Below are 14,284 nucleotides of genomic sequence, written 5' to 3' on the forward strand. Positions count from 1 at the left end.
AGAGTATGGTGGGATCTGTTTTCAAAATGCGAATAATAAAAAAATAGAAAAAAAAATAATTAAGTAAAATGATTGTGTTGTAGTTTTGCCCCTGTTATTTTGAGAATTTGAATGTTACCACTATTAACTGTTGTTTTCACAATTTTGTCCATACTAGTGAAGTTTCCTAACATTGGTGCCCCTGTTGCTCAAATGTGCTTCGTTGTTGTTTGAAATGACGTGTTAAGTATCTTGGCTCTTCCTCCCATAGTTTGAACAATATAATCTAAAAATATATATATATATATATCATAATACTCGTAACTAGTTTATTTTAGTTTATTTGCTGACCAAAAATTCATAAGGTTATGTTTGTTTCAACTTGTATATGTAAAGTTGAATTTGAATTTTTATAAAAAAAAAATACCGTAATGATAAAATTTGAGTTATGAAAAAATAAGGTATAAATTTTTACCTCCTATATCACAAAATACAAAACAAAGAGGTACTAGTGTAATAATGCACAAAACTATAAAATATCAAATAATAATTTCTATTTACTTTTTTATCTTTGACGTTTTATTTTAAAACCGTTGTTTTTTATATGTTATATAAGATTAACTTTTTAAATGAAGTATCTCTATATTTTATTATTTAAATAATATTAATAATATTTAGATCATCGAAGTGACATAATAAAATATATTTTTTATTAAATTAGTAAAAAAAATCTTTTAAGTGATATAAATTTATATTTTGAATCACATAAATGTAATGGCAGAAAAAAAGAATAGATTTTTCCTAATATATATATAACATTCTCACCTTTACAAGTTAGTGATTATTTGTATGTTTAAACTCGCGGCGCTCTGGTTTATTTTAAGCTGTAGGGCGTCAAATGTGAATTGAAAGTAGAACTAACAGTTTGTTTAATTTGTTGATTGGGTTTTTATTTGAGTTAATATATAATTTTATTTGAAAATTTTTTTATTACAGTAAAAAAGTTAAATGTGATTATTTTTAAGAGTTTTTTTATTGTAATAAAATTCGAATGTCTCATTCATTTCACCGATTCGAGTTTTCAGTTTTAAGTTTCTATACTAAAAAGCTTTAAGAAAATATCACATCTAACTTTTACTGCTACAGTGAAAAGCTATCAGAAAATGTCATATCTCAACTCGAATTAAAAACTCGAATCTGCGAAGTGAACAAGGCCGAATTGATAAAATGAACATGACCTAAAACTATAGAAGATTCAGATCTCATTTATTTTACTGATTTTAATTTTAATTTTTAATTTTATTATAATTAAGAGGCCGAATTGATAAAATGAACATGACCTAAAACTATAGAAGATTCAGATCTCATTTATTTTATTGATTTTAATTTTAATTTTTAATTTTATTATAATTAAAAATTCTTATAAAAAATCACATCTAATTTTTTTTTCTATCGTATCTCAACAAATTAAAAACTCGAATCAACTACAAGAATATTCCGGCAAAAAAAACGACAGTGAAGTGAGTGAGAGATAGAAAGTACAGGAGTCGGATTCACATGCGTTACGGTTCCCAAGAAGATGCACTATTATAAATATTTGTCTTCCTTGCGTCACTTTCAGTTATTTCTCCTCCAAACCATACCAAACTCTGCAATGGCCATACCATATTATTACACCACACCCAGTTCAGAAATGAAAAAGAAGCAAAAACTCCATGGATAATTGAGCCTTCTCAAAACTAGCCCTTCTTTTTTCTTGTCATTCTCTTTAAACCGAATTGTTTTTTTAAAGGCTTAGAAAGCAGAAAAGTATGGGGTTTGATCTTGAATCTGTTGCAGAGGCAACATCAGGAGCTGTTGGAGCTCTGGTTAGCACCACCCTCTTGTACCCACTTGACACCTGCAAGACTAAATATCAAGCCGAAGTTCGAGCTTTCAATCAACAAAAATACAGGTATTTATTTATTTACTTATTTATTTGCTTTTTGGGTCCCACTTAATCGGGTTTGATCTACTGTCTTTCTTTTTCTTTTTCTCCTTTTGGTTTCAATTTTGTGTTCCTGGCAGAGATTGAGGTTTTGTTTCCCTGTGAAGTTTGCTATTTGCGTAATACATTGGCATGTTAGAAAGACTTTAAATTTGGTCTAGATTTTGATGTTTTGGGATTTCATAAATAATTGGAACCTTATACTAGTTTGTTCATGTTTCAATTCTGCACATGGTAAATGTTAGGATCCTAGCTTAGAAAATCAGCCAAACACCAATACCACACTCACACACACTAGAAACAGCAAGAAAATGAGAATAATTGGAGGGAATTTTATTAATCAGCCAAGAATACCAAATTACACTGAAATGTAAATGATAGAACGAAGAATTCGAGTACTCCGGGAACTCCTAATTTAGTGGTATTCGAGAGACCACCGCTCTCCCTAATCTCAGTTTCTCAAAACTCTCCAAATCACAATATACCTCTAGTGAGCTACTAAGCCCTTTATTTATACTAATTCCTACTAACTATACCAGCCCACTAACCAAACAAGTTTCCAAGTCATTAACGGATCCTAACAGTAAATGCCAATTCGTATTGCATAAAACAAGAACAAAGGATAGTCTTTGTTTCTGTACAATTTGAAAAATGGTTACTTGGGGGAGTTATACTGATATCATGTCAACTGACTGTTGATGATGTTGAGTGTGTGGAGCTCATTAGCACCAGAATTAGCACGTGTATCATTTGCCCCAATTTTAAGTATATTTGGCGGTACCCATTTTTAGAATCAGGTTATAGAGCAATACAAAGAGCCTGGGAGGTGTGAGGCGTGTGATTCTATTATGATCTTTAACGGCTGAAAGAAGACTTAGTTGTTACATTTAGGGTAAACCACTATAATTCTTGTGTGTGCGGGGTTCATTACTTTCCTTTGTTTTACTGCTGTTGTTAGTGAAGCATTAAAGCTTTAATCTGTAACAGAAGCAGTAGCGTCTTGCTCTTAGAACTAGTTTTTATAACTACTATGGACTAAAGATTACAGACATTAACTGCCCGATGAACAAACTTACTTATGAGACAAATTTTCTCTCGGATACATACATTTGGTTACACGCATACCGGTTTTTGCAGGAATATTTCTGATGTTTTCTGGGAAGCGATTTCAACACTTCAGGTGCTTTCGTTGTACCAGGGGCTTGGAACAAAGAATTTCCAATCATTCATTTCGCAGTTTATCTACTTCTATGGATACAGCTTCTTCAAGAGGTTGTACTTGCGAAAAACGGGAAAGAAAACAATTGGAGCTAAAGCAAACTTGATTGTTGCTGCAGCTGCTGGGGCTTGTACAGTTGTGGTAACACAGGTCAGAATCGTCAAATCATGCACTTCCGTTATTCCTCCAAATAATAATAATAAAAAAAAGAGTAAACAGAATGAGAAAATTGATTGGAAGATTGCATGTGAGTGCTATTTATTAAGCCTTTCTTTAGTCCCAATGACATACATTGATTCAAGTTCCTTAAACCAGTGAACAAGTTGGCCGTATCTAGTACACTTAAAGGAAGTTTTGATTTAAATCCTGGTTTCTAATGCTCATATCCAAATCCTTGTAATCAATTATGGTTTATAAAGCATGGTTTGACCCTTAAAATCTCATTTGTTTACTTTCGAGTTTTCCCTCTGCAGCCTTTGGATACAGCATCCTCAAGGATGCAAACAAGTGAGTTCGGAAAATCCAAAGGACTTTTGAAGACCCTTTCAGAGGGCACTTGGAAAGAGGCATTTAATGGTCTTGGCATATCTCTTCTTTTGACATCCAACCCTTCTATCCAGGTACTTGTTGTGCATTTTCAACATGAGCTATGGTCTGTTTGATTTATTTTCTTTGTGGTTTCGGTAGAGAAAGTTACTTTTCTTTTTAATTTATTTGTCGGATGGTCAGTCTCCATCCATGTCATGCCATGTTTAATAAGTATAGTAATTGCTACTTACATCTAATGGTTTGATTGGTCATCAAATTTTTCCTTTTTTCCATATAACCAAGAATAGCAAGAGAAGACAACTTGAACTGAAACTTGAACTTGTGTAGTGCAGTACACCGTGTTTGATCAGTTGAAACAAAGACTACTGACGAGACAGGGTAGTCGAAAAACAGGTATAGCATCATCCCCAGAAGCTCTTCCTGCGTTTTCTGCTTTCCTGTTGGGTGCCGTCTCAAAGTGTGTCGCTACCGTCTTGACATACCCAGCTATCAGGTGGATACTCAATTCACAATTTCTCTTTATGATGTATGACCTAAGTTGATGAGACACTTCACGTTCTTTATAATATCTGCATTCATAATCCTCATTTATAATCTCTTCACTTGGTGAGGCAGGTATTTTAGAAAGGATTGTATTTGTTCTCTTCTCTATCTAGGCTACAATAAGAAAGCAAAAGAGAGAAATAGAAGAAGAATTACAGCAGAAGAGAAAGAGAGTAGAATTTAACGAGAGGTGGAAATGACAATAGAGAGATATTTGAATATTCAATATGAGCTAGTTTTGGAAAATTATTCAAACAATAAGAAAAATATAGGGAAATAAAACCGAAAACTGCTTGCTATATTTACGGCTAACATAAATGCGTAATTTGTTATCTTGAACCCCATGAAGATGCTAAGACAAGACTTCCATGACGAAATTGGTGTTACAAACTGCCACAGGTGCAAGGTCATGATTCAAGCTGCAGAGTCGGATGAAGACGGAAAAACTGAAGCTGACAAAAAATCCCAAAAGACAATTTCAGGTGCACTTTTCGCCATTTGGAAAAGAGAAGGTCCGCTGGGTTTCTTCAAAGGGTTACAGGCTCAGATACTAAAGACTGTGCTAAGCTCAGCTTTGCATTTGATGATAAAGGAAAAGATCACAAAGACCACATGGATTATACTCCTTGCACTCAAAAGGTTTGTATTTGTCAAGCGTGTTAGATTAAAGGCCGCTTGAATAAGTGCTCGTCACGAAAAGCTCCATCGAAGTTGTCCGCATTTGGAGGAGATTTATGTTGCTCCATCGAATGGTGGATGCTAAAGGTTAAATTCTAGTATCAAGAAATAAGACAGGAATCGTAGCACAAGGTTTTTTCGTCTCTGCATTTTTTTTTTTTTTTTTTGAATAACCTCTTCATGGATTTGGTCATTACTAAAAGTTTTCATTTCATTGGCTTAGAAAAACATTATATATATCTTTGGTCGGATTGTAAATTAGTTTTAGTTTTTTACACCAATACAACCAGGAATTCATTGTGCATCGGGTCAATACATGCATACCTAGATAAAGATTACCAGCCTGCAAGAATAAGGCATCATTCATTTCACTGATTCGAGTTTTCAGTTTTAAATTTCTACAGTAAAAAATTCTCAGAAAATGTCACATCTAACCTTTTCTGCTACAGTGAAAAGTTATCAGAAAATGTCACATCTTAGCTCGAATTGAAAACTCAAATTCGTGAAGTGAACGAGGCCTAAATGGCGTATATGTAGGGCCTAATTTCTTGCATGGGCCTAATTGCTTTCAAGAGCGAAGAAAGAGTCCACATATCATCGAGAAATCTAGACAAATACTCTTTAAAAATATATAGGTCTTGATTTTATTTCTTATTTTTGATTAATACCTTTTTTAATTAAATAGTTATATTGATAAAAGGGTATTAATCAATAGTAAGGAGTTAAAATCTAAATATATACACTCACCTTGATTAATACTCTTTTTAGTTAAATAATTATATTGAAAAAATGGTATTAATCAAGAGTAAGGGGTCAAAATCCAAACTCATACACTCTATCTAAAAGTGAATTCAATAATTTTCTCCGTATTTATTTATTTTTTTCATATGTATAGAGACATGTATGCGCCGATGAGCGTTTCTAGGAAGATTACTAGCATGCAAGATTAGTTTCTGGTAAGGATCTATGTTTTCCTTGTGGCGTTTAAGGGGAATTGAGGCAGCGATTTTGTGACACATTTTATTTTTCGCTAATTCGAATAACAACTCAAGTATTTGTTATAATATTTTTTTTATATAAAAATTCAAATTTAACATTTTTTATTATAATATTTTCTTTCACATGAATTCATTTGTTAACTTAAGTTTTCAACTCGAACAAGCAAGATGAATGGGGCCACAACTTGTCGTGAAGAGTTGTTATTGTGTATTGCTCAATTATAAAAGTCCCACATTGAAAATATAACAATGGGCTTGTGTTCTAAAAGTATTTGAATAGGAGTTGCTTATGACAAAAAAAAAAAAAAAATTATACTAAAAAAATTTGAACATGTTTTCATTGTTGTTAGAGTATTCAAATTGAGTTTTATGGGATAGATTTGTTTCTTTAATAATGCAAGCATTTTACTCATGATCACTTGGATGCAAGAAGTAAAGAGGTAGAGGAGAACCAGAAAAAGTGAATTATGCTAATTTGTTTAGGATAGGAGAGGAATAAAACGTGAAGGAAGAGTTTTTTAGCGCTCTCACATTTTAGTTGTATTTCTTTAATTTGCTTAATTCATTTATTAATATCTTTTGATCGATTAATTCACTCATTTCTGTCTATTTTTTCAACTTCTATCTTTGGTTATTGTGAGACTTACCATATACATTTTTAACAATGTTTAAAACGATTTTCAGCCACAATCTTAATTGTTAATTAAAAAAAGTCGGCAGAAAATTATAAATGATCTATAAGCATTCATAATTGTATTGCACTCTCAACCAAGTCTTGGATACAATCTTTGTAAAATTTCTATCATATATTGGTCACGCAATTAGTGCAAGAGGTCATTGTCTCGAGTTTCGTGATGCCTTATACAAAATATATGTATATATATTCACAATAATTTTTATTCACGTATAAATAAATCTCTCTACATAAAATGAGAGCCAATATTATTACAATGCTTTTAAAAAAAAAAAGACTCCATAATTTACCACACACAAAAACATCTCAACACCCTAATACCATCTACACCACGTTCGATCCAAGTGCTTTGACGGCTCGACTAAAATATGCAGCTTCGTTTGGAAGATTCATCGTTCTTAGGCTCTCTCTGGAGTAGTAGTGGCATAGAACTTGTCAATGGACGTGGCTTTTATTGTCTTTTAACTTAAACATAAATAAAGAATGCTGAATATGTATCTATGTGTATATATCTTCTGTGCTCTGCTCTTGATCTATAAGAGTAAGAGGGAAGCGATCAACAAAAGCAGGAAGTGGAGAATCAAGCTGATCTTGGGAACAAAACTGGCTGCACTGATAGGGTTGACTACATCCACTGCATTGGTGTTTATTCCATTTCCATTTGGGGAGTTGGCTGTGTTTGGAGTATTGGCTGGATTGGAAGAGTTGGCGGAAGGCACAACGCCTGCGGCGGTCGAGTTTGAGGTCAAAACAACAACAATCCAGTCGTCTTCAAAACCAATTCCGACGCCCGTAAACTTGGGGTCATTGAGAGAATTCGAGTATTGGGAACGTTTGAGGTCAGAGAGGGCGCTGTTAGGGACTGAATTGGGAACGCAAACTGGCAGTACAAGACCGTTGGAGACATTCAAATTGCATTTGGCTAAAAGCTCCGGGTAGTTGGAGAGCTGAGTCGTTGTGCCCGGTGTGGTGATGGCGCCCGTGGTGTTCGCGCAGGGTTGATCCTGGAAGCGGTCAGCAAATTCATCGGCAAAACACTCTGCATTCACGTTCTTTGTTAGCGCCGCCAGCTTTAAGGTAGCCCGTTCCGCATTGATGCTTCTAAGAAGAACATCTTCCTCATCATCATTCTTAATATTATCATCCTTGTCATCGTTAATATCATGATCATCATCTGCGGGAAAACAGTGTAGATGTGCTCCATTTGACTATATTGCAATATAAATTCAAAAAGAAATAATCTTCCAAAATACATGCATAGAGAAGTCCAATATAATATGCACTAAAAAATTTAAGAAATAAAAGCCTGTTCAAACATATGGGGTTTGAATGTCTTTATGCAAGAAAAAAATAGAAAAGAAAAAACAATCGAGCAAACAAAGGAGTATATGTGACTGTGCTCTTGGTTTATAACACTAAGATGGAAGCAAACAACAAAAACAAAAAGTGATAAACAAAGCTAATCTTGGGAACAAAACTGGCTGTATTGATTGCTTTGCCTGTATCAACGGTGTCTTGGGCAGGCACAAAGCTTCCCTCAGGTGTGCTTGTGGTGAGAACGACAACGATCCAGTTGTCTTCATGACCGATTCCGATTCCTGAATACTTGGTGTCGTTGAGGTAATCCGAGTATTGAGACTTCGTGAAGTTGGAGACGACGAGAGTAGATTCCAAGTTGGGAACACAAGCAGGCAACACAGCCCCATCTCTTGTGTTGGATATGTTCAGATGGCATTTGGTTAAGAGATTTGGGTAGTCTGCAAACTGGGGTTCAGTTCCTGTCACGGTGTTAGAGCCCGTCGTGTTTGTGCAGGGTTGATTCTGGAACTGTTCGGAAACTTCATCAGCAAGACACTCCGCGTTCTTGTTCTTTTGTAAAGCTGTCAAGTTCAAGGAAGCCCTATAGGCATTGATGCTTTGAAGAAGCGAATCTTCCACATCTGCAGGAAAACAGTGAAGATGTCTTAGTATCAAAATGAAAACACAGAGGAAGAGACTCTAAGGGCCCATTTGGTTCATGTGTTCAAGTCAGTGATTCTAATTTATTGAGGGGAACTCTGAGAGAGAACCATTAGCGGGGAATTTTTTTGTTCAAATTTTTTGTCAGAGGAAAACATTGTAGCAGAATCAGAATATGGGATTAAATACGTTAACCAAATGGGCAATAAAAAGATTATAACCTAATTGTATCAGCGAGTATTAAGTATTAACTAAAAAACACAGAGCTGTTTCAGTTCATCATTTTATAGGCTATTATAAAATCTCATTATGATTGCACTTCTGGAACATTGAAACTTGAAATAAAACAAGCCTTCATAGAACTGCTCTTTTATGCAATAATATGCTGTTTGATCTCATATACTCATAGAGCAAATCAATAATATTAGTGTCAACATAAAACTTCATAAGGCTATTAAAAAATATCACTGTACAACCTAATCTTAAAAATTGAAATACTTTGTTTCACCATTCGAATAACAACTTCAACTTTTTGCTACAGTGTTTTGATCCAAAGGGAAACAAACTTACATTTCATACTAAAAAAAAAAAACAGCAAAGATTTCACCTTTTTGGCTCCACCACAATTGTCCCAATTTCTTCCTCCAAAAAAAAAGGACCTACTTTGCAGATTCCTATTACTAGCAGACGGATAGTAGATAGATACTACCATGAATTTCTATAGCTGACATTTACATAACAACAGTTCTTCTATAGAAATATTCCAACGTGAAAATGGCCTAAAATTCCTATAATCACATATAAACTACTTTTCTTCTTAATCGACTAAGTCAATCCAAATAGAGTTCTAGGATTGAAAAAAGATGCAAAGATTCACTATGAAATAGGATATCACAAACCATTATCCTTAGAAAATCAAACAAAGATAGAAATAGTAAGAGCATATAGTAGTTAAAGGCTCATTTATGTCTGCATCTAATAACACATACTAAAAAAGCAATTGAAGCCTATATTTAGGATTGCAAAACGGGGTTAATACATAATCCAAAGCAATTAAAATGTAATTTTTTGACTAGTTACTCTAAAGTAAAGCAAAGCATAAATAAAGCCCGTTATTTGCAATAAGCAGATCAACAGTATCAGTACCTACCTAAAAAAATCAATCCTTAAAAATAAAATAAATAAAAAAAAAAACCCGTAATTGTAAAATGTGAAATCCAGATCAATTATCCCTTATCAGATCGCCCAAAAAGACAGATTTCAGAAATAACATCAAATTTACTAAAAAGATAATGCCAAAAACTAAAATGAAAAAAAAAAATGAAAAGAAGTTTTTCTTTAATCGCATATGTGGTTGACAAATGTATACCAACCATAGCACATTACAATCCAAATCAAAGAACAAGAACAATCAAAGTCCGTTCTTTTTTGATCAATCAAGAAACCAAAAAACGAAAAAAAAAAAAAAAAAAAAAAAAAAAAAAAAAAAAAAAAATTACCAGCTTACTTACCATGGTCGCATTTCACATAGTGATTCAGCAACAGAAGAGAAGAAAGGAAAAGTGGGAGAAAAAGACTACGAATCGGCAAAGACGCCATTGCTGATATGAAAAACCCAAAAACAAAAAAAAAAAAAAAAGAAAAAAATTCTTTGTAAGAGATTTTTCTGTGCTTTTATTATTGTTGTTGTTGTTTTCTATTTCGCTTTTAGCAGAAGCTGCTACGAGCATGGCTTTTATAGCAACAACTTTTGATGAAGACGGACCAGCGAAACTCAAATGAAACTCTTCTACGACGTCGTTTCATCGCTTTGTTTTTCGGTCAAACTACGCAGCTATTTCGCTTGACTTTTTTTGTGTTTTTGTCTTAATGAGGTGACCAAAAAAATTGATAAATTACCAACTAAATATGATTTTTTTTTTTTTTTTTTTGGTGATAATGTCGTTATAGTGTCAAATTTGTTAAGATGTTGTAGTTTGCGTTTCATCTTCCGCGTCTTTCATTTATGGTTCTATGATCAAAACTTGTTCAATGTTAGTTGTTAATTTCAAAAGAACATTTATTTGAGGCAATTATGAAAAGCCATGCTATTTTCTACGTTGCCATACGGATTTATTAGAGATTCACAACGGTTTTGACCTCTAATCACTCTATCCCTATCACAAATAAATATTGTTTTGTAAGAACTATTTTTTTTTTTTAGAAAATTTCATTTCGGTACCTTCTGTTATATCGAAATTTGAGTTTAATGCCTTCTGTTTTTAAAAATTTCATGCCGAAATCATGTTATTAACACAAGCACTAAAAGAAAAAGAAACGGTTAAAAAAGGAAAAAAAAAGAAAAAAAAAAGTTCAAAACAGAGCATCAACATCTATTTTACACTAAATGAAAAAAAAAAAAAGAAAAAATGAACCTCAAAGTTGATAAAATGAACCAGATTTTTACACTAACCCTAAACTAAACAGAATACAAAAGCAAAAACCTATACACACAACATCTAAAAAAATTCTGGTTAACAGATGAATTTTTACAATAAGAGTAATTTTGTCTTTTCTTATCCTAAAAAATAGCTCCGAAGAATTAAAAAATTTTTTTTTAAAAGGTCGAGATACCGACATGAAATTTTAAAAAATATAGGATATCAAACTCAAATTTCAATATAATTGACGGTACTAAAATAAAATTTTCTTTTTTTTTCTATGGTAGGAACAAGATAAAATTTTCTCTTTTTTTTTCTATGGTAGGAACAAGATAAAATTTTCTCTTTTTTTTTTTTTCTATGGTAGGAACAAGTATTTTAGCACTTGACTTAATTTTTTAACGGTTTTTTTGTGAGTTCCATGTTGAAATTTGCAAAACATGACATATAACTATTTCTTAATATAAATCATATCGTTGAAAAATTAGTCTAATATCTAAAATAGGGGATAGGGTGTTGCCCACAAGGACTCCCGTGGCGACGTCCTCCATTGCAACCCCACTATGGACGGTAAAGACGTAAAGTTGGTTGCGACCTCGGCCAACCCGTGGATGAATTGCAAGTTTGCAACCCACTTTCACGGTGCAGCTCAGAATTCACACAACCCTTTGCCAGCTGAGGGCTACTACCCACACGAATCTCCAATTCTAAGGTTGAACATTTTTAGATCATTTTCAATGTCTATTTTTTTTTTTTCCCTTCATTTTTGAATGTGATTTTTTTTCAATAGTTTTTTTTATATCATTAATATGGATAGTTAGGCCTTTTCATATGTAAATTTAACCATTTCTGATAGTAATAGAGTTCCTTTTGTTTGATTTATAACATAGAAGAATATGTTTTATTCTGTAAAAGGAAAAAGTCCAAAACTATCCTTTTATAATAGTTATTGTTTTATTGTCGACCTCATTAATCATAACTATCTATTATTAGAACAAATCAACTCAAACAACTTAAATAAAAAGAATAATATTGAACAAAATGAGCAATATTGATTTCAAATTGAATTTTAAATATCAACTCTAAAAAGATTTTCTTTTTTTTTTTTAGTAGTAACAGATTTTCTTTTTAAAAAGTATAATATTGGGGTTATTTAAAACACTATTGCTTCTCTTTTTTCGTTATTGTGAAAAATTAACAGAAGGGCTTATTTATTTTGGGGTATGCTATAGTAAGGCGCCTGGTTTTCCCTACCAGTAGTGTATGAGATGTAGACCGTTGGATTAAAAAGGGAGGGTTGAAGATGATGGTGCTCAATAAATTAAAATAAAGATAAGTACACTTGATTATACCGAACCTTTCAAGTTCTTAATTATAATAATTCTACCCCTATATTTCATAAAATAATACTTTATATCCAATTAAATCTCAACCCTAAGGCCATGTTCATTTCACCAATTTGAGTTTAGAATTTGAGCTTTGCTACAGTAAAAAGATCTCAGAAACAGTCATATCATATTTTTTTACTATAGTAAAAGGCTCTCACATAAAGTCACATCTCAACTCAAATTAAAAGTTCGAATTAACGAACTAAATGGACCCTAAATCTAATTAAATGTAGATCTTAGCCCTTCAATTACTATCACTAACATCAGCAAACTAAAAGCCTTAAATTTTTTGGGAGCATTTCAGCGGCCACCGCCAGCTTCCCAATGGATCTCCACCCACATCGTCGGCACCTCAGATCATCCTCTACCTTCACCGTTGCCCTCTCCCACCAAAGATCCACTGCATCTCCGTTTGCACCTTGGCCCCCGTGCAACCTCACAATGTGGAACTTTCTGGTCTACGCGTCTCTCACCTCCACGCCGTCACCGTCATCAAAAGCTTGGCCCTCCCTCTCACCGCTCGTGACCGTCTTAGCCCAATGGAGACCGCAACCCACTCGATTTCTTCTCCATGAAGGGGTCATGCAAAAATGGCCGAGGAGGTGCCAAGTGAATCTTGGTTTCCTTTTTTCTTTTTTGCATTTTCACTTTCTTTCTTTTTCGTTTTGATTTTTGACCTACCTTTTCTTCTATTTGATTTGCAGAGAAAGGACATGAAGAAATCGTTGAAAGAGAGAACGATTGAGATTTTTTCAGAGTTGCTAAAAAATATTTGCATTTTTATTTTTTAGGGTTAATGAAGATTTTGACAGAACAAAAAAGATCTTTATTTATTCCCTTTTTTATATATTTTGACAGAAAAGATGTCTCTATGTTATATACAGAGGATAGCCTGTTAAGAACACAACTAATTAAGGAAATAAACTCTACCTAATGCTAGAGATCAGCTCTGCCCAGATTACACGGAATTTACAAAATCTAGCAACTAACTATTCCTATAATCACTCTAAATGAAAAGGAAAGTACAGCTCACTCCAACACTCCTCCTCAAGTTGGTGCATAAATGTCTTTAATGCCCAACTTGTCTAATGAGCTTTGGAAGCTTTTGCTAGAAATGGCCTGTTGGGAATGGTGTCCTAGAAGCATGAGATGTAATATGATATTTATTATTTATTTAATAAAGGAGTTTATTCATTATTTTATGTGCATATATTTATGAATATTTTATGAATATCAATAAAAATTCCATGATTATTTATGTAACCTTAAACATTGTATATAAGTGTTATATACAAGAGGATAATGTTTAAGGATAATAATCAAAAAGCAATGTTCATAATGAATTTAATTAAAGTTAGGAATCTTTAATTAAAATATTATTAATACATGGCATTCCCATTTAGAATGGAACGGTGTTATCCGCACTGTTAATATGGTGAGATATTGAATGAGTGTATTTCGCATAATGAGATTGTGTGGAACAAGGACACAGACACAATATGAATTTCTAATAATTTTCGTTAAGTATAGAAATTTTAATTGAGTCTACCGATGGTCATATATAGAATGATCTTAATCCTGAGTTCTTAACAGACTCCTATTTATAGATTTGTGTCTTTTGATTTACTCAGTACGGATTCTGAGATCCTGAATCCTATTCCTTGTATTTTGGAGACATGATGAAGTAGGTAGCCGGGAATGTTATTACACGAGATGGAATCCATTCATTCGTAAGAAAGAAGTAGATAAATAATTCTCTTGAGGGTTGATTCGGTACTTGGACCAGTAGGAGCTCCGATTCATGAATGTGTTTTATGAATCACTGTCCATTAGAGAATCAATGGTACTCAAGGATAAAGAAGTAATTAGA

General features: G+C 33.1%; 3 protein-coding genes across 3 annotated transcripts; 1 reads left to right on the forward strand and 2 right to left on the reverse strand.

Moving 5' to 3' along the window:
* The first annotated feature begins 1,643 nt into the window (after nt 1–1,643).
* Nucleotides 1,644–5,126, forward strand: LOC21390740 (peroxisomal adenine nucleotide carrier 1). The gene is made up of 5 exons (XM_010095688.2): nt 1,644–1,933; nt 3,104–3,335; nt 3,659–3,805; nt 4,067–4,227; nt 4,677–5,126. Exons 1-5 carry the CDS (start codon nt 1,791–1,793, stop codon nt 4,954–4,956), a joined length of 963 nt encoding a protein of 320 aa, XP_010093990.1. The 5' UTR covers nt 1,644–1,790; the 3' UTR covers nt 4,957–5,126.
* Nucleotides 5,127–6,875: 1,749 nt separating this feature from the next.
* Nucleotides 6,876–7,906, reverse strand: LOC112091148 (uncharacterized GPI-anchored protein At3g06035-like). Its single transcript, XM_024164035.1, has 2 exons — nt 7,901–7,906; nt 6,876–7,855 (listed from the first exon to the last, which is right to left on the reverse strand). The coding sequence occupies exons 1-2, from the start codon at nt 7,904–7,906 to the stop codon at nt 7,181–7,183; spliced, it is 681 nt and encodes a 226-aa protein (XP_024019803.1). The 3' UTR covers nt 6,876–7,180.
* On the reverse strand, nt 7,905–10,298 carry LOC21390741 (uncharacterized GPI-anchored protein At3g06035). The gene is made up of 2 exons (XM_024164046.1): nt 10,118–10,298; nt 7,905–8,587 (listed from the first exon to the last, which is right to left on the reverse strand). The coding sequence occupies exons 1-2, from the start codon at nt 10,203–10,205 to the stop codon at nt 8,055–8,057; spliced, it is 621 nt and encodes a 206-aa protein (XP_024019814.1). The 5' UTR covers nt 10,206–10,298; the 3' UTR covers nt 7,905–8,054.
* Nucleotides 10,299–14,284: the final 3,986 nt, after the last annotated feature.

Source organism: Morus notabilis, unplaced genomic scaffold (assembly GCF_000414095.1).
Source record: "Morus notabilis unplaced genomic scaffold, ASM41409v2 Scaffold1027, whole genome shotgun sequence".
Classification (NCBI taxonomy): domain Eukaryota; kingdom Viridiplantae; phylum Streptophyta; class Magnoliopsida; order Rosales; family Moraceae; genus Morus; species Morus notabilis.